Raw genomic sequence first — 27,627 nt, 5'->3', positions numbered from 1 at the left:
GGCTAGCAAACGTTTCTAGGCAACCGGAGACTCCGGGTCCTTAGTGGGGCCTAATGGCCAAGCGACGGTTCGGAAGTGCCCGAGCTAGTGCCTACGGGCGGTCCACCGTCTCTCCCACCAAGCTGAACGCCTTTGTCCTCCAAGCCGTTGTCCAGTTCTAGCGAGTAAAACTGGTAAGAATGAAAGTCCAAAGAGACCGGCAGTGCTGGTGAAGGAGAATTGTAAGTCAGGCAAAGTACGTAGGCAGCCAGAAGGGGCGGGATGAAGGCCAGGGTCGGCGTCCCTCGGCCTCAGGAGCCTGAAGCTCCTAGGCTGGGGGCGAGAGGGGCTCTGGCTTGCGAGGCGCGTGGGTAAGGGGATCTGGGCGAGGGTGGTGAAGAGTTTGAGAATGGCAGGACCATGAGGGAGGCTGGAAAGGGGCAGGGTCGTGGGACGAGGCTGGGTGGGGGGAGGGGTCGGTTGAGTGAGGATGGGCTGGGGAACCGGAGGAGGCTAGAAAGGGGAAGGAGCTCCAAGATCTCATTCTTCATCTTTACATCAACTCCAGCCTCCCATATTTTCGAGGCCTAGATTATTGTGAAAGAGGAAAAGGCAAGGTGGCTGACATTAACCCTTTTCCCGTGCCCGTACCAGGTCTCCCATATGTGCGGAACTGTCCCTGGAGCTGTCCCTTCACCACCATCTCTACCTCCTTCTTTTTGAGGGATCCTGAGACGCCTGTCATGGAAAAGTACCATGTGTTGGAGATGATTGGAGAAGGCTCTTTTGGGAGGGTGTATAAGGGTCGAAGAAAATACAGTGCTCAGGTGGTGAACAAAGAGGGATATCTTTTGGGTGGGACTCTGCTCCCCCAACTCCAAAAGGGGAAACATCAGTGGAAAATGGGGCCGGAAGGGAAACATACGTTCCGACCTGTATTACTAAGTCACTGACTTCTTCATACATCTTTTGGAGTATGAGCTCTGGGGTTAGATTGCTTGGGTTCACATCGTAGCTCTACTGCTTTCTAGCTTTAGAACTGTGGACAAGTTACTTAACCTCTCTGTGCCTCAGTTTCCTCACTAGGCAATGAGGATAATAACGTCTGATTGATGGGGCTTGAGGATTAAATGTTATAAGTCACACTAAATCCCTTAGTGTAGTGCCTGGTATCTAGTAAATAACAAATAAACATTAGCTATTATTATTACTTATACCATGCAGAAAGAGATAATTCATATAAACTCACTTCTTCCCATTTCATTTTCCCTTCCTTCCCTTTCCCTTAAATCCCATGAATCTTGAGTTCTTTTGTCCAGCTCAGAACATCTCTCCCAGCATCCACTATTTTTCTAGGTTTTCTCCCCAAGTAACCAAAGAGATCTGTCTGGTAGAGCTATTTCCTCCTGGTGGAGAGAGGGAAACTTGGGTAAGGTCAGGGTACCACAGAGAAAATGGAAGGAGGAGACTAACAGGTATGATGAGAGATTCTGAAACAGTATAAAGGATGTGTTCTGGACCTCTCAGTCTAATGTTGAATTCCTAGCCCATCTCAATAGTGTGGTTAGGCCATGACTCTTCACTTTACCACTGACAGGTTGTGGCCCTGAAATTCATTCCAAAATTGGGACGCTCAGAGAAGGAGCTGAGGAACCTGCAACGAGAGATTGAAATCATGCGGGGTTTGCGACATCCCAACATTGTGCATATGCTTGACAGCTTTGAGACTGACAAAGAGGTGTGCTTCGATGGTTTGGGTCACCTTTCTCCAGCACAGGGTCCCAGGAATTTCCCCACTTCAGGATGCATGAATCTGGAGCTATCATCGCCATTGCCTTCTCCCTGCAGGTAGTGGTGGTAACAGACTATGCTGAGGGAGAACTCTTTCAGATCCTAGAAGATGATGGGAAGCTTCCTGAGGACCAGGTATGCTTTCTGACTCAAAATTCTCCCTGCCCCTCACCTCGTTCCAGGTCAAGAATTGGTAAGAAAGCTGAGGGCACTGACAGTCTCCATTTTCAAGACTCCTGAGAAGAACATAAGAGTCTAGATGTATATAGAGGCAACGTGGTGTGACAGTACAGTATGTGAACACCGGAGCCAGAATATCAGGATTCAAAGCCTGGCTCTGCCACTTCCTACCTGGCTCCCCTTGGTCCAGTTGCTTAACCTCTTTGTACTTTGGTTTCCTTTATTTTACAGATGAGGATAACAATAATATTAGCTTATTAGGTTATTCTGAGGGTTTATGCATTAGTTTACTTAGGGTGTTTAAAAGTGCATCTGACATATACTTTTCAACATAAGTAGTTATAACCAATGGTGGTGTCATTCTTAGGTATCTTAGGGAAGAAGGGCCAGCTAGTATGGTGGTGTCCTTGAGGGCAGTAAGAGTTAGGGTTGCGGTCAGACAGAATTCACCACCAGGGCGTAGCTGTCCACGGTAGGATTTGCTTGAACCATATTCTCTAGCCGTATTCATCTCTTAGGGTTTCTCTGCATTCTAAAAGTAGGCTCCACTCAGTGTTCTTTATCACAGCTCTCTGTTTCCTTTGGAGCACTCATCATCATTTGTAATCATCTTGTTCATTTGCATTTTTGTTTTTCTGATTATGTCTTTTGAGAGCAGAAACTTTGTCTTGTTTAATAACAGCTAATGTATACTGAAAGGAGCCCTGGTAGTGCAGTGGTTAAACACTTGGCTGCTAACCAAAAGGTTGGAGGCGTGAACCCACCATTTGCTCCACAGAAGAAAGATGTGACAGTCTGCTTCTGTAAAGATTACAGCCTTGGCCTCAGACGTCATGGTCCCCAGGCCTTCTGTTAGCCCAAGACAGGAACCATTCCCAAAGCCAACTCTTCAGACAGGGATTGGACTGGACTATGGGATAGAAAATGAAGCTTGTGAAGAATGAGCTTCTTGGATCAAATAGAAACATGAGACTATTTGGGCAGCTGCTGTCTGGAGGGGAGATGAGAGGGCAGAGGGAGTCAGAAGCTAGCCGAATGGACATGAAAAGAGAGTAGAGGGAAGGAGTGTGCTGTCTCATTAGGGGAAGAGCAATTAGGAGTGTATAGCAAGGTGTATATAAATTTTTTTGTGAGGGACTGACTTGATTTGTAAACTTTCACTAAAAGCACAATGAAAATTAAAAAAAAAAAAAAAAGATTACAGCTTTGGAAACCCTATGGGACAGTTCTACTGTGTCCTATAGGATTACGCTGAGTTGAAATCGACTTGAGGGCAGTAGGTAATGTATATTGAATGCTTACTAACTGCCAGGCACCAGTCTGAGCATTACCTCACGTGTACTAACTTATTTAATTCTCACAGTAATTCTCTGAGATAGGTGTTGCATTATAAATGATGAATCTGAGAATTTGGCTGTGATTACACAACTAGTGACATTCAATAAATTTCCCTTGAATGCATAAATGAATGAACAAATGAAACAGTGAACGAACAAGGGGAGCAAAAACTAAGGAAGTTACAGTGTGAAGCTCTGGAAAAAAGGGAAAGAGGAAAAGACCGTATCTGCATAGGATTAGGGAGGAGTCTTTGGGCTCCCCCGCAGGCTCCTTCCTCCTGCTTTTCCGACCTTCTTGCCTGACTGCTTGGCCCCTAGGTTCAGGCCATTGCTGCCCAGTTGGTGTCAGCCCTGTACTATCTGCATTCCCACCGAATCCTGCACCGAGACATGAAGCCTCAGAACATCCTCCTTGCCAAGGGTGGTGGCATCAAGCTCTGTGACTTTGGGTGAGGATCCTAAGCTTCCATCTATGCTTCCAGCTCTGCAGGGAGTCTTAGACTGTATGCATGACTTACTTGGGCCTTGTTTTAGAGTCTGAGCTAGAGCCTGGGACTCCTGCTGGGTCTTTTGGAACCTAGTCAAAGATGCTTTCTGTGCTCAGGTTTGGGATATCTCATGCAATGACAGATGGTTAGTGACCAGGTCTTGTTTTCATTGAGCATCTTCTCCCTTTCCATTTCCATCCCATCATCTCTTTTAGGTTTGCCCGGGCTATGAGCACCAACACGATGGTGCTGACATCCATTAAAGGCACACCACTTTACATGTCTCCAGAGCTGGTGGAAGAGCGACCATATGACCACACGGCAGACCTCTGGTCTGTGGGCTGCATCCTGTATGAACTGGCTGTAGGCACCCCTCCCTTCTATACCACGAGCATCTTTGAACTGGTCAGCCTCATTCTCAAGGACCCTGTGCGCTGGCCCTCCACCCTTAGCCCTTGCTTCAAGGTAATGAATATAAAAAGGGAGATTGCTTCTGCATCAGAAACATGGCTCCCTCTGCGCGCATTCCCTTTTCCAGAGCTGGGGCAAGACTTTGTAATTACTGAACTACTGGAAGAGCTGGGCCAAAGCAGCTTTACTTTTCTACTTCAGGGGTTTATCTGAGAGGATATTCTAAGGTTTGCTGTATTTGGAAGTGGCAGTCCATCTTTGGGCCAGGCTATACTTTATCACAATGAAAGGTGATTTCAAGACCCCAGAATAACATATTGGTCCTTTCATGTGCCCTGTATTCCATTTGTTTTCTATCAGACACGATGCCCCAATGGTAGCTAGATGTTATCCACAGAGCCTTCAGCCCTCTGCCTGAAAAAGGAATCTTCAGACATCTGGATGGTGGGAGCTGGCAGGGTAGCTCAATGATTAGGGGCATACAATAGAGGTGGTACCTGTTCATTACAGCTAAATCTCAGCAGGCTGAAGCCCACCACCTTTCTCTTTAAGTCAAAGTTCTGACGCTTTGAATTTCTTATCTGGGGCAAGGTTATGGGCCTTCAATGAAATTTAAATACAATCTCCTAGAGTGATATGCCTTTACAGCTTTCCTTTGCTTTATCTAAAAAGCAACAAATTTCTCCCCATCCTATTTGGGGGTTATAAGTTATTACAAAGAATCTAAACAAAGGAAATTCATTGTCTTTTTGGACAGTTATGCAGGCATCTTCAGCAAGAGCTGCAGTTAACTAATCTACCTTCTTTTAGAACAGTGGTCGTAATCTATTAGTCTTCCTATTTGTGTTTCAGGCCTAACTGAGGATTTTTCCAAGGATACCTCATAACAGATATACCCTTTTCAGAGGCAGTCTCTCTATCCCTCGACCATCTGAAGACTTGCTGAAATGTTTCTGTTTTTGAATCCTCCCAATTACAGCTTTACACGATAGCTTTTGTGTGCGAGTGAGTTTTTAACCATAAATGCATTTGTTCCTACCCAGCCACAAACCCTAATCAAAAGGAGGGCAACGTTAGCACTTTGGGAGTCCTTTTGAGTATTTGCTTTCTACAGATGATTGTGAAAATGACATCTTTCTCTTTCTCCCATTTTTTCTCCTTCCTCACCAAGCTAGTGGCGTTGAGGTTTCTGTTTTTACTTCTGGGGTTCCAAAAAGTCCATGGACAGGAGGTGAGGCAGTGAGGTCTATCCTTGATTGCAGCCAAGAAAGTGAGGCCTAAGGAAAGGTATAGAAAGCATATGATCAAGACTAGCTAGTTTGCTGTAAGAATGGACTCAGGAGTCTTGGTTTGTCAGTTCTGCTGGCGAGTTAAAGCCTTTAGGCAAGTGGAGAAAGGACTGATGGAGTATTTCTCTCCACAGAACTTCCTGCAGGGACTGCTCACCAAGGACCCCCGGCAGCGTCTGTCCTGGCCAGACCTCTTACATCACCCCTTCATTGCTGGCCATGTCACCAGTGAGTCACCAGAACTCCCAGGGTTCTTGCACTACTCCAACACTCTCTCTAAGTACTCCCGCCAATCTCCTGGGTCCAGCACCTCCTCCTTCCTCCACCAGCTTGAATTTTCATCCTAGCCCTGTACCTAACCTTGCCACTTCTCTTCTAACCTCCTTCCCTCTGTCACTTTGCCAAAATGATGATCTTCCACAGAAGCCTGGAGACACTGAAGTTGTCTCTGGCCAAGTGGTCATACTAGTTGCAGCTCCAGTATTATGTCTTCCCCCTCTTCCCTGCAGTAATAACTGAGCCAGCAGCCCTAGATTTGGGCACCCCATTCACCAGTCGCCTACCCCCTGAACTTCAGGTCCTAAAGGACGAACAGGCACATCGGTTGGCCCCCAAGGGTAGTGAATCTCGCATCTTGCGTCAGGCACGTAAACGCATGGCTGAGGAAGCCAAGCAGAAGGTGCGTTTATGAGACATGGCCAGACTAGTGACTGGGGTGATTGGAGAAAGAGAGTGACTTTCTAGGGTTGGGAAAGGACCATGAATAGGATCCGTATTGCCCTATGGTAACCAAATAGTTCTGATCTAGTGTCTCCCACCCATCTCCTGCAGAAACACCAGAACACAGAATCTGCGCTTGAGCAAGAGGATAGGACCAGCAAGGTGGCTCCTGGCACAGCCCCCCTGCCCAGGCTAAGGGCCACCCCTCAGGAACCAGGCCTCTTGGCTGGGATCTTGGCCTCAGAAATGAAGAGCAGCTGGGCTGAGTGGGGGGCTGGAGAGGCCCCCTCTACACCTCGGTGAGCAGGGTATACCCAGTGATTTATAGGGTGAAGTATCTTGCAAATTTTTTATTCCAGCCAAAGCATATACAACGTAATCCCTGTTACTAACCACTGCCTAAATATGGACAGGGCCCTGGGAGTCTTGGTCCTGGGTTCTTGGGTTCTAATTCCAGACAGTTTCCTGACTGATTAGGAAACTTTTCCTTTCTTTATGTCTTAGTTGTACATTAACTGAAAGGGAAAGGATAATCTCTCCATCCAAAAAAGAAAACTGTATGAGTTGAGAGCCACAGGTGAAAACTGCCAAAGAAGACATGAGAATAAGATCCAAAGAGGGAGGGCAGTCAGGGGTGTGTCTGTAGTAGTCAAATACCCTGTCCTGGCCACATCCCAGAAAGCATTCACCTTTATCCGATCCTATGTGGCTTTCCTCATTCCTAGCCTCAGCCTGGGCGAGGGACAAGTCAATGAACTCCAGCCTCACAGGTCTGGAGCTCACCCTACTCATCAGTTTCCTCCGTTAGGGAACACCAGATCACCGTGGATTGTGAACAGGCATTCCCAGAGCTGAAATCAGAGGTGGTGGGCCAGAGGAGCATTGATGCTGTAGACCTAGAAAATGAGGTGAGCCTTAGGGGTTCTCCTTGGCCTTCTGCCATGGGACTTTGGGTCTGGGTAGATGTTTTTCTAGAATAGTGATTCTCAACCCAAGTATGAGCCTCCTTTGTGTTAAAAATTGTTTTCTTATTATTATAGATTTTCATTGCACAGTTTCTGAACAAGTAATTTAAAAAAAATTGGAATACATAGGAAAAACGAAAGTCCCCCACAAGCCTTACCTCAGTCTCAGAGGTGCCCGTAGTTGCCAGTTTAGTCTGTCTTCCTCCAAACTTTCTGTGCTTTTACATACACATACATGCACACTAAATCCTGGTGGCGTAGTGGTTAAGAGCTGTGGCTGCTAACCAAAAGGTCAGCAGTTCGAATCTACCAGGCACTCCTTGGGAACCATATGGGACAGTTCTACTCTGTCCTGTAGGGTCACTATGAGTCAGAATCAACTTGACGGCAACAGGTATGGTTTTTTTTGGTTATATGCACACTTATGAGTACACAGTTTGACTTTATTTCAACATTACTGAGTGAGTTCATACCATATGTATTATTTTGTTCTGCACCATGCCTGTTTTTACCACACGACCTGTTCAGAGATCTTTCTGCGTCAGATCATATCGTTCTGCCTCACTCTCTTGTCTTTTTTAGAGTTTTAACTTTTTCTCTTGAAATTCAAACTTATAGAAAAATTATGAGAATACTACAAAGAATTTTTGGATACCTCTTCACCAGATTCAGCATTTGTTAACATTTTGCCACCTTTGCTTTATAATTTTCTATGTGTGTCTTTGTGTGTATGTATATGTATATATACATATATACGTGTGTATGTGTGTGTATATATATATAAAAAAAAAACATACACAAATACGCACATACATGGAAACCCTGGTGGGGTAGTGGCTAAGAGCTATGGCTGCTAACCAAAAGGTCAGCAGTTCGAATCTACCAGGTGCTCCTTGGAAACTCTATGGGGCAGTTCTACTCAGTCCTATAGGGTCACTATGAGTTAGAATCGACTCGACGGCAACAGGCTTTATGTGTACGTAGACATGCCATGGAAACCCTGGTGGCGTAGTGGTTAAATGCTACAGCTGCTAACCAAAAGGTCAGCAGTTCGAATCCACCAGGCACTCCTTGGAAACTCTATGGGGCAGTTCTACTCTGTCCTATAGGGTCGCTATGAGTTGGAGTCGAATCGATGGCACTGGGTTTTGGTTTAGACATGCCATCTTTGTGTGTACGTATGTGTATACAAATGCATGCATATATATGTATATATGTGTGATGTGTATATATATGTGTGTGTAGATATGTATATATGCACGTGTGTGTGTAGACACCATCTTTCTGAACTATCTTAAGATAAGTTACAGACATATCTGTTTACACTTCATTGTGTGTTTCCTGAGGAGCCCTGGTGGCTCAGTCGTTAAGTGCTCGGCTGGTAACTGAAAGGTTGGCCATTCAAACTCACCAGGTGCTCTGCAGGAGAAAGATGTGGCAGTCTGCTTCTGTAAAGATTTACAGCCTTGGAAACCCTATGGGGCAGCTCTGCTCTGTCCCATAGGGTTGCTATGAGTTAGAATCGACCCAGTGGCAGTGGGTTTGGTTTTTGGGGTGTGTTTCCGAAGAACAAGGTCATTCTCTTGCACAACCACAGTACATTATAAAAATCAGAAATTTAGCATTGTGTCATGCTGTTACCTATTCTCCAGTCCATATTCAAATTTTGCCATTGCTCCAGTAATGTTCTTTATAGCAACAAAAAAATTTTTTCCTGGTCTAGGATCTAATCAATTATTACACGTTGAATTTAGTTGTTTATCTCATTAGTCTCCTTAATCTGGAGCAGTTCCTAGCCTTTGTCTTTCATGACTGACAGTTTTGAGGAGCACAGACCTTTTATTTTGTAGACTGTTTCTCAAATTGATCTTTCTTCCTGATTAGATTCAGATTATGCATTTTCGACAGGAATATTTACATAAGTAATACATTCTCAGTACCACAGTCTTTTAAATGACTTTATAGCACTTCCTAATGTGGAAGTGGCACGATTTCTTATTTCCTTAATGATTGGCTTTTAAAAAAAAATTTTATTTTAATTACAAACTGTGCTGCAATGGACACCTTCCTAGATATCGCTTTGTGCATGTGTGCCAGTGTTCTCTGAGAGACTTTACAAGACCCCTCACGTACTACCAGCTGTACTTTTTTAACTGATGGCTGAAAAAAATACATCTGTGCCAAAGGAGTCATTGGCTTCTAACAGTTATTTCGTGGTTCCCCAGGGTTTTTAAGCCCAGGTTGGGAGTTACTACCCATAAACCTTACAACCTTCTCCTGACCTTTTTTACTCACCTTTGCCTCAGGAGCCAGACAGTGATGAGGAGTGGCAACACCTGCTAGAGACCATCAAGCCTGTGCCCATTCAACTGAAGTCCCCTCTCACACTGCTGTGCAATCCCGACTTCTGCCAGCGCATCCAGAGCCAGCTACAAGAGACTGGAGGGCAGGTGGATGGCATTTGAGACTATTTTCACAGATGAGGCATAAAAAACATTGACTAACATAATGAGATCAAGTTTCTTTTCAGCTCTCTTAGTTCAAGGAGATTTGCTAATCTTCCTTAACAACACAGAAAAGACAGGTCTCAGATTTCTTTTTCTAAAGGGAAATGTGTCTGTGTAGAGGAAGGGTTAACAAACTTTTTCTGTAAAGGGCCACCAAAAAAAAAAAAACAGCAACCCTATAGGGCAGAGTAGGACTGCCCCATAGAGTTTCCAAGGAGCGCCTGGCAGATTCAAACTGCCGACCTTTTGGTTAGTAGCCATAAAACTTAACCACTATGCCACCAGGGTTTCCAAAAGGCCAGGTGGTAAATATTTAGGCTGTGCAGGCTAAGAGGCAAAAATGGAGGCAGTTATAAAATAATCAAGTATATAATTATTTTGTAATACAGATATTCTACTGAAAAGAATGAAATTCTTTTTGGGGGATAACACTTCGCTTTAATTGAGGTTCAAAGTTAGTGTTTCCTACTACAAAGTCTTCCCCTGCTTCTCTGAAACACAGTGATCTTTCCTCCTGGGACTCCCCAGAAGAATATGTTGCACCTCTCTCTCTAAATAACTGTATTGAGATATAATTTACATACCATAAAATTTTCTGATTTTCAGTGTACGAGTCAATGATTTTTAGTAACTTTGCTAAGTTGTGAAACCATCACCATAATCCAGTTTTTGAGCATTTTCATCACCTCAGTACAATTCCTTCATTTACAGTTAGTCACCATCTTACCTCTAGCTCCAGGAAACCACTAATCTACTTTTTGTCCCTGTAGATTTGCCTTTTCTGAACATTTCATATAAATAGAGTCCTACAGTACACAGTCTTCTGTGCCTGGCTTCTTTCACTCAGTATGGTGTTTTTGAGGTTCATTCACGTTGTAGCATATCTCAGTACTTTTTTTCCTTTTTACTCCTGAGTAATATTCCATTATATGGGTAGACCACATTTTGTTTATACATTCACCAGTTGATGGGCATTTGGATTGTTTCCACTTTTTGACTTACGAATAATGCTACTATGAACATTCACATTCAAGTCTTTGTGTGGCCATATGCTTTCAGTTCTCTTGGGTAGATACCTACAAGTGCGATTGCTAAGTCACATGTTAAATTTATATTTAACATTTTTTTTTTAATTGTGGTTTAGGTGAAAGTTTACAATGCAAATTAGTTTCTGATTAAACAATTAATACACAAATTGTTTGGTAACATTGGTTGCCAACCCCGCAGCATGTCAGCACTCTCCCCTTCTTGACCTTGGGTTCCTTGTTTCCATTCATCCAGCTTTCCTGTCCCCTCCTGCCATCTTGTCTTTGCCCCTGGGCTGGTGTTCCCATTTAGTCTTATATACATGGTTGAACTATGTGTGTTATTGTTTGTTTTATGGATCTGTGTAATCTTTGGTCAAAGGGTAAACCTCAGGAGTGACTTTAGTGCTGCATTAAAAGGGTTTCTGGGGGCCGTACTCTTGGGGTTTCTCCAGTCTCTGTCAGAAAAATAAGTCTGGTCTTTTTTTGGTGAATTTAAATTTTGTTCTACATTTTTCTCCAGCTCTGTCTGGGACCCTCTATTGTGATCCCTGTCAGAGCAGTCAGTGGCAGTAGCTGGGTACCATCCAGTTGTTCTGGAATCAGTTTGGTGGAGGCTGTGGTAGTTGTAGTCCATCAGTCCTTTGAAGTAATCCTTCCCTTATATCTATGGTTTTCTTCATTTTCCCTTGCTTCAGACAGGGTGGGACCAGTGGAGTATCTTAGATGGCCACTCACAAGCTTTTAAGACCCCAGATGCTACTCACCAAAGTAGGATGTAGAACATTTTCTTTATGAACTATGTTATACCAATTGAGCTAGATGTCCCCTGAGCTCATGATCCCCAGCCCTCAGCTATATTTAACATTTTAAGAAAGAAACTGCCAAACTGTTTTCTTAGTGGCTGTGTCATTTTGTATTCCTACCAGCAATGTATGAGGGTCCCTGTTTCTCCACACCCTTGCCAACATTTATTATTGTCTGTCTTTTTGATTATAGCCTTCTAGGTGTGAAATAGTATCTTTTTTGTGATTTTAATTACGTTTCCCTAATGACTAATATGTATGCTGAACAAATAATCCGAGAAGCTGGACTATATGAAGAAGAACGGAGCATCAGGATTGGAGGAAGACTCATTAACAACCTGTGTTATGCAGATGACACAACCTTGCTTGCTGAAAGTGAAGAGGACTTGAAGCACTTACTAATGAAGATCAAAGACCACAGCCTTCAGTATGGATTGCACCTTAACATAAAACAAAAATCCTCACAACTGGACCAATGAGCAACTTCATGATAAATGGAGAAAAGATTGAAGTTGTCAAGGATTTTATTTTACTTGGATCCACAATCAACAGCCATGGAAGCAGCAGTCAAGAAATCAAAAGACGCATTGCACTGGGCAAATCTGCTGCAAAGGACCTCTTCAAAGTGTTGAAGAGCAAAGATGTCACCCTGAAGACTAAGGTGCATCTGACCCAAGCCATGGTATTTTCAGTCACATCATATGCATGTGAAAGCTGGACAATGAATAAGGAAGACCAAAGAAGAGATGACGCCTTTGAATTGTGGTGTTGGTGAAGAATATTGAATATACCACGGACTGCCAAAAAAATGAGCAAATCTGTCTTGGAAGAAGTGCGGCCAAAATGCTCCTTAGAGGCAAGGATGGCGAGACTGCGTCTTACATACTTTGGACGTGTTGTCAGAAGGGATCAGTCCCTGGAGAATGACATCATGCTTGGCAGAGTACAGGCTCAGCAGAAAAGAGGAAGACCCTCAACGAGGTGGATTGACACAGTGGATGCAACAGTGAGCTCAAGCATAACAACGATTGTGGGGATGGCTCAGGACTGGGCAGTGTTTCGTTCTGTTGTGCATAGGGTCGCTGTGAGTCGGAACTGACTCGACGGCACCTAACAACAACAACAATGACTAATAATTTGAACATCTTTTCATGTGCGTATTAGCCATTTGTATATTTGGTGAAATATCAGCTTTTTTGCTAATGTTTTTAAATTGGGTTGTTTGTTGTCTTACTGATTCGTAAGAATTCTTGGTATGTTCTGAATACAAGGCCTTTATCAGATACGTGATTTCAAAATATTTTCTCTGAGTCTGGGGTTTATCTTTTCATTCTCATAAAGGTCTTTTGAATAATGGGTTTTGAATTTTGAAAAAGTCCATTTTGCCATTTTCTGCCTTTATGGATTATGCTTTTGGTGTTTATCTAAGACGTCTTTTCAAAACCCAAGCTCTTGAAGGTTTTTTCCTAAAAATTTTATCAGTTTGGCTCTTAAATTTACGTCTCTGATCCACTTTAAGTTAATTTTTGTGTATGGTGTGAATTAAGGGTCTAAGTTATTTATTTATTTTTTTTGCATGTGAATAGCCAGTTGTCCTAACACCATTTATTGAAGACTCCCGTTACCCCATCAAGATTCCTTGGCACCATGCCCCTCTCTTTTGGCACTTACACACTGTTCTCATAGTGTGGGATAATTTTTCACGTGGGGGAGCAGGGTAAGATCTCTGCCTCTGGTGGTGAGGCTTCCTGGACTTGAATTCCAGCTGAACTACTCATTAGCTGTGTGATCTTTGATTACTTATATCACCTATCTAGACACTTCACTTGGAGCCCTGGTGGCATAGCAGTTAAGAGCTATGGCTGCTAACCAAAAGGCTGGTAGTTTAAATCTATCAGCTGCTCCTTGGAAGCCCTGTGGGGCAGTTCTCTTCTGTCCTATAGGGTCCCTATGAGTCAACTCGACAACAACGAGTTTGGTTTTTTTTGTTTGTTTGTTTTTAGACACTTCAGTTACCTCATCCATATAGTGGGTAATTGTACCTACTTCACAGGGTTGTTGCAAAAATTTAGAACAGTGAATGACATCTTGTAAGCCACTTCCTATGAATGTTTTTCTTTTTTTTTTAAATTTCTTTCCTCCAACTATAAAACATTTCTTAGGTTGTGGGCTATACAGAAATTAAGTTGGTAGGCTGGATTTGGCTTGCCGACCATAGTTTGTTGACCCCTGATCTAGAGTTAAATAATGTTGTTTTGTCTATCTGGCGTTGAATAATATTGTTTTCTTTCCATTGTTTCTAAGTTTTAGACTTTTTTTAAAGGTAGGGACTAGAGAAGGGCAGGAGCAGACAGGAATGGCTCTGGGCCTGACAGATCCTGAGGGGAGGCACCCTCCACCTTGGTCACTGTTATATGTTGAGGTAACCCGACCATCTATATCCTCTTCCCTGGTACAGTTTTCCTGTTCCTCTCTTCTGGGTTTTAGGCTCCCCAAGAAAGGAATGCTACTTGTTCTACTTTGCCATCCTCCTGGGGGTACTTAGTATCTGTGACTCTCCTTCTTTCACCTCGGGTGATATTGATCCCTGTCTCTTTCCCTCATGTCTCCTAGATCCTGAAAGGCATCCTAGAAGATGTTTCCCACATGCTTCCTGCGCTCCGGGTCCTGAGCAGTCTTCTGTCTGGCTGCAGTGACTCTGTTGCCTTGTATTCCTTCTGCCGTGAGGCAGGGCTGCCAGGGCTGCTGCTGAGCTTACTCAAACACAGCCAAGAGAGCACCAACATCCAGCAGGTGAGCACCAGGCGAGGAGCCTCTCAAGGCTGACAGAAATGTCCTCTTCTTGGCTTTTGCTCCTTCTGACTGCCATCTCTTTTTGGCCCAAATGCCCCTTGTTTCCTTCCTCCTCTCTCTAGTTAGTAAACTGAGAATTGAAAAAACTAATGCCTTCCACCACCATGTGTCTGTCAGCTTGTCATACTCTGGTGGCTTGTGTATTGCTGTGATACTGGAAACTTTGCCACCAGTATTTCAAATACCAGCAGAGTCACCCTTAGTGGACAGGTTTCAGTGGAGCTTCCAGACTAAGACAGACTAGGAAGAGGGACCTGGCAGTCTACTTCTGAAAAAATTGGCCAGTTTCAACAAATGGGTGCAGCACTCACTTGTCTATGCCAAGAAATTTGGAAGACAGCTACCTGGCCAACCAACTGAAAGAGATCCATATTGGTACCCATTCCAAAGAAGATGATCCAACAGAATGTGGAAATTATTGAACGATATCATTAATATCACTCACAAGTAAAATTTTGTTGAAGATCATTCAAAAGCAGTTGTAGCAGTACATCGACAGGGAATTGCTACAAATTCAAGCCGGATTCAGAAGAGGATGTGGAACAAGGTATATCATTACTGATGTCAGATGGATCATGGCTAAAAGCAGAGAATACCAGAAGGATGTTTACCTATGTTTTATTGACTAAGCAAAGGCATTTGACTGTGTAAATCCTAACAAATGATGGATAACATTGCAAAGAATGGGAATTCCATGACACTTAACTGTGCTCATGAGGAACCTGTACATAGACAAAGAGGCAGTTGTTTGGACAGAACAAGGGGATACTGTGTGGTTTAAAGTCAAGAAAGGTGTATATCAGGGTTATATCCTTTCACCATACTTATTCAACCTGTATGCTAAGCAAATAATGCAAGAAGCTGGACTATATGAAGAAGAAGGTGGCATCAGACTTGAAGGAAGACTCATTAACAACCTGCGATATGCAGATGACACAACCTTGCCAGCTGAAAGTGAAAAGGACTTGAAGCACTTAGCGATGAAGATCAAAGACCACAGTCTTCAGTATGGATTACACTTTAACATAAAGAAAACAAAAATCCTCAGAACTGTACCAGTAAGCAACATCATGATAAATGGAGAAAAGATTGAAGTTGTCAAGGATTTCATTTTACTTGGATTCACAATCAATGCCCATGGAAGCAGCAGTCAAGAAATGAAGCGACTTACTGAGTTGGCACATCTGCTGCAAAAAATCTCTTTAAAGTGTTAAACAGCAAGGTATTCACTATGAGGACTAAGGTGCCCCTGACTGAAGCCATGGTGTTTTCAGTCACCTCATATGCGTGCAAAAGCTGCACAACGAATAAGGAAGACCAAAGAAGAATTGATGCCTTTGAATTATGGTGCTGGTGAACAATATTGAATATACCATGGGCTGCCGGAAGAACAAACAAATCTGTCTTGGAATAAATACAGCCAGAATGCTCCTTAGTAGCAGGGATGACAAAATGTCATCTCACATACTTTGGACGTGTTATCAGGAGGGGACCAGTCCCTGGAGAAGGACATCATGCCTGAAAAAATAGAGGGTCAACTAAAAAGACCCTCAATGAGATGGATTGACCCAGTGGCTACAACAGTGGGCTCAAACATAGCAATGACTGTGAGTATGGCACAGGACCGAGCACTGTTTCCTTTGTTGCACACAGGGCCACCATGAGTTGGAACTGACTCAATGGCACCTAACAACAGCAACAGTGCCTTGTGGGGCCAGGCAGATAATGTCAGTCAGTGAAGCGGACTATGTGTGTGACTATACAGAATAGTGGAGAATGTGATAAACTAGAGATCACATACCCAGTCTAAATAGGGCATCCTCTCCTCAGCTCCCACCCATTGATGCCATATGGGACGACAGGCCCAGTATTCTAGCTTTCCAATCGTTTTTTTAAAAAATCCGATTTTTATGGGCAGTTTTCCAATTTTTAGAACACTGTGTTTTGAAATGCTAAATCCTAGGCTTTATTGACCCAATTTCTTTGAGCAGGGGACTGAAATTCAGAGGTTATCTAACTCAAGTATAGTCACCAACTTGTAAATTGTCACAGAAGCAGTAAGTGGCAGGGCTGGGATTGAGACTCAGAGTGTTTGAGGCCACACCTCTACTTCCCCATGCTGTGTCCTGCAGAAGCTGAGCTAAGAGGGCAGGGAAACCCTTTCAAAGTCACAATAGAGAAATATTTAATGGGACCTAAGCTGAGGCACCTGGTATTAATCTTGGGTGTTTTTAAGGAATTTAGAAAAATAATTTGAGCTATTTTGAAAAACCAACCCTACAAAGCCTCTCAAACTCCAAAATTCTTTGCAGGGGAAACAGGACACTTTTCCAGGCTGTTCATAGCCCATATGCTGATACTTTGTTATACCTAGAGCTTCTCTCTCAGCCCATACTGGATCCTTAGAGCTTCTCTCTCTGCCCATACTGGATCCCTAGAGCTTCTCTCTCTGCCCATACTGGATCCCTAGAGCTTCTCTCTCTGCCCATACTGGATCCCTAGAGCTTCTCTCTCTGCCCATACTGGATCTTCCCCCCATTCCTTTCTGTTTGGTTCACTTGACTAATTCTCAGTACATCTCTTTTTTACTGCTTTTTTTTTAACTCTTTTTTTTCATTCCCCATATCTGGTTGCCTTACTCTCTCTTCTCATCCCTGGCAGCAATCTTGGTATGGGACCTTCCTAAGGGACCTGATAGCTGTGATTCAGGCCTACTTTGCCTGCACCTTCAACCTGGAGAGGAGCCAGACAAGCGACAGGTAGGATGAAAGGCAGTTTTTCTCTGTCAGCCATTTTGACTCCAATCTCTACCTGATTTCTTCCCCTCCTCATCAGGAAGAGGCCAAGTGAGAAGAAACTGTGGTTTGTGATAGGTTTTGGGATCTGATGAGTGACCTCTCAGAGTCTGACTGGTACCCTTAAAGACCCTGGGACACCTCCAACTTTGCCCCCAGGCTTTCAGGTTCTAATAATCAATAGCAACCATGGTCCTCAATGGAAGGGTCAAGGTGTGAAAAACTATGGAAAATGGCAAAAAAGGACCTTGGAGGGTGTGTGTCTGAGGCTGGATGTGTGTTTAGTGGGAGAACTGGCAAGAGCAGTTTGATATGTTCCTTTGCAGGGCCTCTTCCCCTTGTTCAGAGTTGAGCCAGTCAGCACATTTGGGCGTTTATTAGAGAGATGAGAAGAAACCAAGGGCTCATTTTTTCCCAGCTTGCAGGTGTTTCAGGAGGCCGTCAGCCTCTTTCTGGACTTGTTAGGGAAACTGCTGGCCCAACCAGATGACTCTGAGCAGACACTGCGGAGGGACAGTCTTATGGTAATCTGCTCCACTCCAGATTCCTGCCTCACCTATTCCTTGTGTTTCTCCTGTCCTCTTCCTTCTGACTACATAGGGTCAGATCAAGTTAATACAACCAACATTTGTTGAATGTAAACTATGTGCCACACCCAGTGTGAGTAAGAGAAAGTTCCTACCATTAAGGGATTAGGAATTGTCTAGTTGGGAAGACACAAAGTGATCACAAATAGTATTTTTCTTGAAGAGACTTGGAGATCTTCTAATAGTTCCCAACCTTGTCTGTTTTAAGGACTAGTAAACTATATGGATTCTGGAGATGACGAACAGAAGAATGAAAGGTTGAGAAAATAGCAGAGTTCTAACTGACAGTAGAAGAGATTACAGAGGAACATGTGCAAGGAAGTGAGCAATTGCCTGATCAATGTTCAGGTTGCAAGTTGGGAAACAGACCTGGGTTACATTCCTCCAGCTAGCAGGCCATTCAGACTTCTCTAGTCTGAGAGCCTATTTTAATACCCTTCACTCTTTTAAGTCAAGAAGCTCTTGTCTATCTTAAATTTTGGCCAAGTTCATCCTGAGTCATGGACAATCCAGCAGTGACTCATGCTGTTGGCCAGCGCTTCTCAGATGTCTTTGTGCAATGAGTAGCATTGAGAGTTTAGAATAAATATTCCACCTCCTGAAGTTCCGAATCAGTAAGACTGGGTTGGGAAGGATCCAGGAATCCTCAGGAATTCTTATACCCTTGGTCCACAAATAACACTTTGAGAAACAGTATAAGAAGCAGCTGACCAGGGAATAGAAGGACTGACACCTAGAATTCCTGTCTTTGAAATGAGTGCATTTTCTGTGTAAGGAATGCTTAGAATTAGACAGCCATTGCCCAGAGTTTTTATCTTCTTCTCTCAGCTTCTCAGGGAATTCTTGCTCCTCACAATAAGCCTAGTCAGCTTTCTGATGCCCTGACGTTAATGCTGCCCTTGTCTCCTTCAGTGCTTTACTGTTGTGTGTGAAGCCATGGATGGGAACAGCCGGGCCATCTCCCAAGCCTTTTACTCCAGCTTGCTGACTACACAGCGGGCCGTGTTGGATGGGCTTCTTCAGGGCTTGACAGTTCCACAGCTGCCTTTCCACACACCCCCAGGTAACCAGTGTGGAGTGGGGGATTCTCTTGGCTTATTTGTTGCTTAAGTCTGGCTCTGTTCTTTCTACTGCCACCACCTAGAATAGTGCTTGGCAGCTAGTGGATGCTCAATAAATAGCTGTGAAGTGAAAGAATGATTGGGGATCTGAGAGAAACAACCAGAGCTCACCCTGCATTTTTGCCTTTCTCTGTAGGAGCCCCACAAGTGAGCCAGCCGCTGCGGGAGCAGAGTGAGGATCTGCCTGGAGCCATTTCCTGTGCACTGGCAGCCATATGCACTGCTCCTGTGGGGCTGCCTGGCTGCTGGGAAGCTAAGGAGCAGGTCTGAGTGGCAGTTCCCTGCTCTGGCCCAGCTTCTCAGATAGGCAGAAAGATAAAAGCTTTTAGGGCCTGCATTTTATACCTCCTTTTCTGGTATAGTGGTTAATATCTATGGCTGCCAACCAAAAGGTCAGCAGTTCAAATCCACCAGGCACTCCTTGGAAACTCTATGGGGCAGTTCTACTCTGTCCTGTAGGGTCTGTATGAGTCAGAATCTACTTGACAGCAATGGGTTTGGTTTTTTTTTTTTTAATCAGTGCTTCTGGAAACATGCTCCTATTCTGGGTCTGGGCCACTTGAAGAATGTGATATAGCTAGAGGCCCAGTGCCCTTTGCCAGCTGATGAGGGAGAGCTCAGTGATACGTTGCTTATCTGGTTAGGGGCGCTGGTCTGAAGCCACCAGTGATGCTTTCCCCAGGGCTTAGGATTCAGCCTTCCCACTCCCTAGTGACCAACAACACTTTCCTCTGTACCTGCCCACACTGGGGCCAAAGTACGCATTACTTTTAGTAATGAAGACTGGGAATAGAATGGGGTCTGAGATTCCTGGTGAACCCGGGGAAGTGGCTAGTAAGGAGTTTAGCATCCTGGTCAGTTGGAGATGGGAGAGGAATAGGATTGGAATATTGGGGGTATGATTTAGTCTACAAGTATGTCCCTATAGGTCTCTCGGTATTTGGCAAATCAACTGACTGAAGACAGCAGCCAGCTGAGGCCGTCCCTCGTCTCTGGCCTGCAGCATCCCATCCTGTGCCTACACCTTCTCAAGGTACTGCCTTCCCTTAACTCTTAGCAATTCAGATTTCTTTTTAATACCTAAGACTTCTAAAAAGAGAGAGATTGAGATTGAGAGAGAGATCGATTGAGAGACCACCACTCCCCTTGGAGGACTTCATTCTGTATTTAAGCTAGTTCTCCAACTGAGTTGGTCCCACTGTTATCCAGTCCTCACCCAAACTGAGAAATATCCCTATCTCTGTATCTCAAAGAAGAGGCAAAAGTGGTTTGAATTCCTCTCGCACCCCCAAGCGCAGATACCAGATCTGCTGAGAGACTAGCCTGCCTTTCAGCTGAGCCTTCCAGTCTTGGAGCCCTGGGTCTGCTCTGCCTCACAACAGTCTCCTTCCTGGTCGTTTAGGTTCTCTACTCCTGCTGCCATGTCAGTGAGCGCCTGTGCCATCTTCTAGGGCAAGAGCCCCTGGCCTTGGAGTCAATGCTGATGTTGGTTCAAGGCAAGGTAGGCCAGCATCACAGGTGGAGATCTTACAGTGGCCCCACCATCTCAAACAGAAGTTGTCATTATAGCTTAGCTTTCCTTTGTAGGTAAAAGTAATGGATTGGGAAGAGTCTACTGAAGTGGCACTCTACCTCCTCTCCCTTCTTGTTCTTCGACTCCAAGATCTGCCGTCTGGGTGAGTCATAAAGTAGGGTCTCTCCACTAAAGTCTCCTATATACATATCTAACCATGTCATAGAATATGGAGGAATGGCCCTCTACAGTCTGTCCTTAGAAGGGACTGGGACAGAGAGTGAAGGTTTCTCTACAAAAACAGACCTAGATTCTCAGCTTAGTGCCTTGGAGGTGGACATGCAGCCTAGGTGAAGAGTGCAATCCAAGGGTGAGGAAAGGCTACTTACTACCTTCCTTTAATACTGCTACATCCCTTGATGTATCTTCTTATTCTAGAATGGAGAAGCTAGGCAGTGAGACTGCTACACTCTTTACCCACTCACACGTCGTCTCTCTTGTGGTGAGCTTTCAGCCTTTATGCTTCTCCCCTTTTTACCCTTATCCTCTAGCCCTTGTGGGAGCAGGGGAGTCGGTATCCCATTTACAGCTGTCTCTGGGGGTATTCATCTGGACCAGGGCAGAGAAATTCTTTCTCTGCCTGTCCTGAATTCCACTCAGATTCAGACATTCCTTCTCCTCCTCTACCTCTCCCACAGAGCGCAGCAGCCTCTCTGTTGGAACAGCTTTGTCAGCAAGGGGTGACCCTTGACCTCCAGCCTGTGGAATGGATAGCTGCAGCCACACATGCCCTGTCTGCCCCTGCAGAGGTGAGGTCTACCAGGGAAGGCACAGATACGTTTTCTCCAAGTCAAATACTGGGACAGCATTCAGGGGGCAAAGATTGAAACACCAGCAAGCCTAGAATAAGCTAGGGCATGGTAAAGGAATAAGGAGGCAAGAAGTCCTTCATTTCCTATCCTTTGCCCCCATATAATAGGCTCCTTTGAGAGAGAGAAGAATAGGAAGAGAGAGAGAAAAGAGACCTGAGTTCTCTGAGAAGTGAATTTTCCCTGCCTCCTTCAGTCGCCTCCTCCTGAGCTTATACTCATTAACGTTAAAGTCCTTCCTAATGCTTATCTCTTCCCCTCCTAGTGCAGTTGGCACTCAGCTGTTCAAACTGTTTCTCCTTGAAGATGGAAAAGGTGGCTGACATCCCATGAACTGTTCAGGAATTCACAATCCATTACATAACCTCCTTTGTGCTTTCTTCTTTTCCAGGCCTTCTCCTTTCTCGACCCTTTGGATCCCATATTTCCCTTACTTTGTGAAAGGAAGGATAGATTTCATATTCAAATTTTTGTCATGTGTTATATATGTAGAATCCTGTATACTTTATAATGAAGTGGTTTCACACATACTATTCCACAACACCCTTGAAATATAGACAAATCAAATGTAATAATATTCATCTGCTATTTCTAGATGCTTCTAACATTCATCCAAGAGCCTAAGTCAGAAACTTGGGAGTCATCATAGCCTCCTCCCTCTTCCCCATTATTCCCTCATCTAAATGGTTTCCCGAGTCTCTTATATTCTACCTTCCAGTTTTCCTTAAATCCATTCCCGCCATGGGATCATCACTGACCTGTCTTGCTTTATGCATAAGCCATTGTTCTCCTGGGCTCTAGCACTTGCCTCCTAAAGGATCTCCTGCCTCTTAGACTGTCTCCTCTCCAGTTCATTCTTTCCACTGCCACCAGATTGAGCTTTCTGAAAAGCAAATCTGGTCATTTGTTCAATCCGTGGTATTGAACACATTAATATGTATTGAGTACCAGGTACTATACTAGTCTCTGAGGATACAGCAGCGAATAAAAGACAAAATATCCTACTCATGTGGAGCTTATGCTAGTCACATATAAACCCTTAGTGGCTTCCATCTGCTTCTGGGATAAAGTCCAGGCTCTTTGTCAGTCACTCAGAGCTTATCTCCTGTAACCTGGGCTCTAAAATCCTGCTATACCAAAAGAGTTACTATTTTCAAAATTCACAGGGTTTTCAGGCCTACCTGCCTTTACATAAGCTTTGACATCTACTTGGAATGTTCTCCTTCCTACCACCAATTTCTTGTCTGACTTTTGAACTTTTCATCCACCAGTTTTCCCAACTCTCTGAGGCAGAGTTAAGCACTCTCAACTGCGCCCCCCAACCTCTTATTTGGCAAGTCTCTTCCTAACCTGTACTTGTTTCTGTGTCTGCTTACCCTGCCAGACCGTGTGTGTCTTTAGGACAGGGCTATTCATTGAATGAATCGGCAGGAACCAAGATTCCTAAGTCCTGAACTCTTCCCACTGTACCACACCAAGGAAAAGATCTTCCTACCCGATTAGGAATTGGGTATACAGGCCTATGAGGCTGCCTCCTTCCTCTCAGAGTTCTGCATCCTTCCTGCCTCTCTCCAACAGGTCCGGCTGACTCCACCAGGTGGCTGTGGATTCTATGATGGCCTCCTCATCCTTCTGCTGCAGCTCCTCACCCAGGTACGGGTTTATCCTGGGATGGGTGAGAAGGAACGGGAGAGAAACTGGGTGTTTTAGGGGACCACCGGACGATAGGAACGAAGCAACAACTCTCATTCACCTCTCTTCTCAAACCTACTGTGATAGCCTTAGAACAGGCCCACCTGCCCTGTGTATGGACCCTTTGAAGGAAACCATTCAGCTGCATCCCTTGGGACTCAGTGGGACGAAAAGCTGTAGTTCACCGATTTTTAGCGGATGTGCAAATGGGTTGAGAGGCCTGGAGGTTAAGGTGTGGTAAGAAAGGGAAGTAAGACAACAGGAAAAACCTAGGTGGGAAAATAAAAGGAATTGTTAGCGAGATTCCCTTTCCTTATAGGTCTGGGACAGGAATGAAAAGTGGCATTTTGGCTCCTGACTTCTGTATCCCCACCCCACCCTTTTCTAATTTTGTCTCCAGCAGGGGAAAACTAGCCTGATAAGGGACATGGCTAGTTCAGAAATGTGGACCATTTTGTGGCACCGCTTTTCCATGGCCCTGAGGCTACCTGAGGAGGTGTCTACGCAGGAGGAAGAGCTGTCGCTATCCAGTCCACAAAGCCCAGAGCCAGACTGGACGCTGATCTCCCCGCAAGGTATCTTTTTAGCACCACAGCCTCCTTTTTGGGGCCAGTATATTGATCCCTCTTCAGGAGGAGGCAGCCTAGAACTGGGTTAGCCTCTAGAGATTTCTTCTGCTGCTGCCTGAGGAGAAGGTAGCAGAGTCTATACTGGAGCTGCTCAGGGATGGAGAAGGGAACCAAGGGAAACCTGGAACACCTGGGCCCCTTGTCTGCTCCACTGAGTTCCTCCCATTCTTGGTGTTTCCAGGCATGGCAGCCCTGCTGAGCCTGGCCGTGGCCACCTTCACCCAGGAGCCCCAGTTATGCCTGAGCCACCTGTCCCAGCGTGGAAGTATCCTTATGTCCACCCTGAAGCACCTGCTTTCCTCCAGCTTCCTGCATCAGCTAGGGCAGGCGTGAGTGTGAGCTGGAGGAGAGAGAATGGAAGATCTAGGGAATTAGCAGTGGCGGGTGTGAGGGGAAGTCAAGAGAGAAGCAGCTGACAGCTTGAGCTGTGAGGCAAGAAATGGGATAAGGATTAGGCTGGAAACCTAAGAGTTGCTGAGATTGGGGAAGAAGAACTGGAGAAGGGAATTTGAAAAGAAGAAAATAAGAATTATAAAGGGTATAAAGGGTACAAGACCAAGCGTATCCTTTCACATTTCCTTCCTTAGGCCTCACGGGTCTGAGTTTCTCCCTGCCGTGGTGCTCTCTGTCTGCCAGCTCCTCTGTTTCCCCTTCGCCTTGGATGTGGATGCTGACCTCCTTATAGGTATCTTGGCTGACCTCAGGGACTCGGAAGTCGCAGCGCATCTGCTACAGGTACTTGGAAGCTACCCAGGCATGAAAGCGGGAAAGGAAGATGGCCCACCTTGTGTACTCTAATTCACTTCCTGACATCCCAGGGCTCTCCTTGGCTCTCTAGAAGAGTGGAGCATCTGGCTTGGTCTAGGAGTTGGAATGGAGAAAGTATTCAGACCTGAAGAGAGGCATGTGGCTGGGGCTGGTGTCTCTTTCCCCAGTAGCCCCTTATCTGCGTTCTTTTAGGGTTCAGTGGGGAAGATAGCCTAGTCTAGGACACTAGAGACTCAGCTCCATGGCCAGAAATTACTTCTCTGCTGATTTTAAGCAGTGGGTTTTTGAAAGGCAGAGAGACTGAGTCCTCACAGAGCAAAGAGTGAACTTGGAAAGGCCTGCGCTTTGGGCTCCAGATTGTTTCTCGTTTGGAGTACTGGGTAGGAGTGGCCCAGGTCTGCCAGCTCTCTGTGGCTTTTCTCACCATAGCTTGGCTTTTCTCTCCCAGCTTTTCGGCTCCTTCTAGCAATTGAGCTGCCATGTACTACTCTTCCTTTGCCTTAACTCTTTTTTCTTACACCCCCATTCTCCCAGGTCTGCTGCCACCATCTCGTGTTGCCACAAGTTGAGCTGCCCATGAGCCTCCTCACACGGTTGGCCCTCACAGATCCCACCTCTCTCAGCCAGTTTGTGAATACAGTGGCAGCCTCCCCTAGTTCCATCATTTCGTTCTTCTCAGTTGCTCTCCTGGGTGACCAGCCGCTGCTGACCTCTGACCTTCTCTCCCTGCTGGCCCACACAGCCCGGGTACTGCCGCCCAGCCACTTGTCTTTTATCCAAGAGCTTCTGGCTGGCTCCGATGAATCCTATCGGCCTCTGCGCAGCCTCCTGGGCCATCCAGATAATTCCGTGCGGGCGCGCACTTATGGGCTCTTGGGACACTTGCTTCAACATAGCATGGCTCTCCGTGGGGCACTGCAGAGCCAGGCTGGACTGCTGAACCTTCTGCTGCTGGGGCTCGGAGACAAGGACCTTGCTGTGCGGCGCAGTGCCAGCTTTGCTGTGGGCAATGCAGCTTACCAGGCTGGTCCCCTAGGACCTGCTCTGGCAGCTGCGGTTCCTGGTATGACCCAGCTGCTTGGAGATCCTCAGGCTGGTATCCGGCGCAATGCTGCTTCAGCTCTGGGCAACTTGGGGCCTGAGGGACTGGGGGAGGAGATGTTACAGTGCCAAGTACCCCAACGGCTCCTAGAGATGGCGTGTGGAGACCCTCAGCCAAATGTGAAGGAGGCTGCCCTCATTGCCCTCCGGAGCCTCCGGCAGGAGCCCTGCATACATCAGGTACACCCCAGGACTTATGAGCCATGATGATCAGGCCCCTTATATTTCACAACATTTCTCTGAGATGGTTTTCAAGGAATTGGGACATCCAGAAACCCAAGCTGTTTTCCTCCCAGGGCTAGAGTCCTAGAGATGCATTTCCATTTATCATCTCACACTCTGGAGAAGGGAAGGGACCTGGAAAAGGGCTTCCTTGGGCTGGAAAATGCCTGGGATCTCAAGGACCATTGTTGATCTTTTCTAGAGGCTGTGTGGGAGGGAGATGGGGGAAAACTAGGAGATGTTGAGGCGCAGAGTGGCTTTGTTCGGAGGGCAGTGAAGGTGATGACGATCTTTTTTAGCACTTACCATGTGAACAGCACCATGCTAAACATTTATATCTGGTTTAAGCTGTTATTGTCTTCATTTTGAAGCTGAGGAAACTGAGGCACAAAGAATTAATAACTTGTCCAAGTTACAAAGCTAGTATGTAGGATTGGACTTTTGAACTCAGGAGTCTGAGTCCAGATCCCATACGCTTAACCACCACTTTACTCTGCCTCTTCTGCTCAATTTTCAATATATAAAGAGCCCAATGGAAATTACGCACCCACTTAGGATAAGGCTAAAACCCCAAATTATAATAGCTCAATGTGGTAACATTGGGAGATTCATGCATAACAGAAATTTTGACAGGATGGTGATGATAGTATTCGAATTTCTGGCAATCCACGTGGGGAAATAATAAAAGGGATCCTTGGCAATAAAGAGGTTGGGACCTACTGGTCTGGATCCAAGGCTGGGGATCAGACCTTTTGGCCTACTCTCACTGCTGCATTCACTACCTCTTTCTGGAGGCAAGTGTATGGGTCCCTTGGTGCCTTAGCTTTGTGGTTTAACCAAAGAAAATGTAAGTAGCTCTCTTCTCCCACATAACCTATTGCAAGTCCCCAAGAGCCTTTTCTTTTTTCTTTCTTTCCTAGAGTCTGAATTGCTGGGCAATTGGAATTTCTCTGCATCTCAGACACTACCGTTTCTGAGCCTCATGTCCTCTTTTGTCATCTGTTCTCTATCCCACAGGTGCTGGTGTCCCTGGGTGCCAGTGAAAAATTAGCCTTGCTCTCCCTGGGGAACCAGTTACTGCCACACAGTGGCAGCAGTCCCAGGCCCGCTTCTGCCAAACACTGCAGGAAACTCATTCACCTCCTGAGGCCAACCCACAGCACGTGATTCCAGGTTCCTGGGTCCCAAGCCTGCAACCCTTTCTTGCCCCTACCATTGCCAACTTTTCCTTTTTCTACTATACAAGCCGCCAACTCAACTGAGAGCTAAAGAGACTAAAGTTGCCAACTCAACTAAGAATGAGAAACTAGAAGAGATTATGCATAAAGCTCTTTCCTTCCCCCAGATTCAGGATAATTTCAACTAGTAAACTTCATTGCTGTTGGTACCAAAGAAGATTCCTTCCTTCTCTACATCCAGGGGTATTTTCTCCCAATAATGTGCCTCTTACTGCAGGAACTGCCTCCTGGACCTTAGGGAAATGCTGTCTGTCTAAGAGATCTTTTCCTTTCTGGAGCAGCTATAATCCTCCAGCAAGTTCTTATTTTGGGTGCACTGGCCCCAGGACAGTAGTGAAGACAGACTATTTCACCTCTAGGCTATTGTGATAAATGCCACCAGTTCCTGTTGTTGAGGAGGTCCCCAGCCCTTATCCCATATTCCCATCCATGGGTGGAGTTGGGGAATATATCTTTTTTTAAGTTCTTTTTATAAACTTATTTAATAAAAGATGTTCCTCACCCTACTTGGAGCTGCCAGAGTAAGGGGTAAGGAGGTTCAGCCTGTTTTAGCTTCTGGGTGGTGGTTGAAGCACTGGTGTCCTTCATGGTTCTTAGGAGGTCCTGGCTTGGGGGCTTATTTATATCTTCTCCTACCTTCCGGCATTCTTCCATCCCTGATTACTTCTATTTCTACATTCACCTACTTCTAAGCCAAGGCCAGTGGAGGTGAAGTAGGAAAAGGTAAGATTTAACAGCATT

The 27,627-nt window shown here is 45.3% G+C and overlaps 1 protein-coding gene across 7 annotated transcripts; it reads left to right on the top strand.

Annotated features, from left to right (window-relative positions):
• The first annotated feature begins 26 nt into the window (after positions 1-26).
• STK36 (serine/threonine kinase 36) lies at positions 27-27,392 on the top strand. Of its 7 annotated transcripts, none has more exons than XM_023541444.2 (27): positions 27-173; positions 634-806; positions 1,577-1,717; positions 1,828-1,905; positions 3,606-3,736; positions 3,991-4,240; positions 5,610-5,703; positions 5,985-6,154; positions 6,307-6,494; positions 7,004-7,103; positions 9,467-9,610; positions 14,112-14,291; positions 17,013-17,110; positions 17,565-17,670; positions 18,646-18,796; positions 18,991-19,118; positions 19,783-19,887; positions 20,257-20,355; positions 20,442-20,530; positions 20,806-20,869; positions 21,066-21,176; positions 22,815-22,889; positions 23,329-23,503; positions 23,739-23,886; positions 24,145-24,292; positions 24,860-25,606; positions 26,666-27,392. In XM_023541444.2, the coding sequence occupies exons 2-27, from the start codon at positions 723-725 to the stop codon at positions 26,813-26,815; spliced, it is 3,954 nt and encodes a 1,317-aa protein (XP_023397212.1). In that variant the 5' UTR covers positions 27-173; positions 634-722; the 3' UTR covers positions 26,816-27,392. The 7 variants fall into 7 exon arrangements, with proteins under 7 accessions (XP_023397212.1, XP_023397214.1, XP_023397229.1 ...); XM_023541446.2 differs by lacking the exon at positions 27-173 and adding an exon at positions 242-342; XM_023541461.2 differs by lacking the exon at positions 27-173 and adding an exon at positions 243-350 and having other exon boundaries at positions 634-730.
• The last annotated feature ends 235 nt before the right edge of the window (positions 27,393-27,627 follow it).

The sequence above is a fragment of the Loxodonta africana genome, chromosome 6, assembly GCF_030014295.1.
Source record: "Loxodonta africana isolate mLoxAfr1 chromosome 6, mLoxAfr1.hap2, whole genome shotgun sequence".
Classification (NCBI taxonomy): domain Eukaryota; kingdom Metazoa; phylum Chordata; class Mammalia; order Proboscidea; family Elephantidae; genus Loxodonta; species Loxodonta africana.
This window is presented reverse-complemented; position numbering and strand designations above follow the sequence as displayed.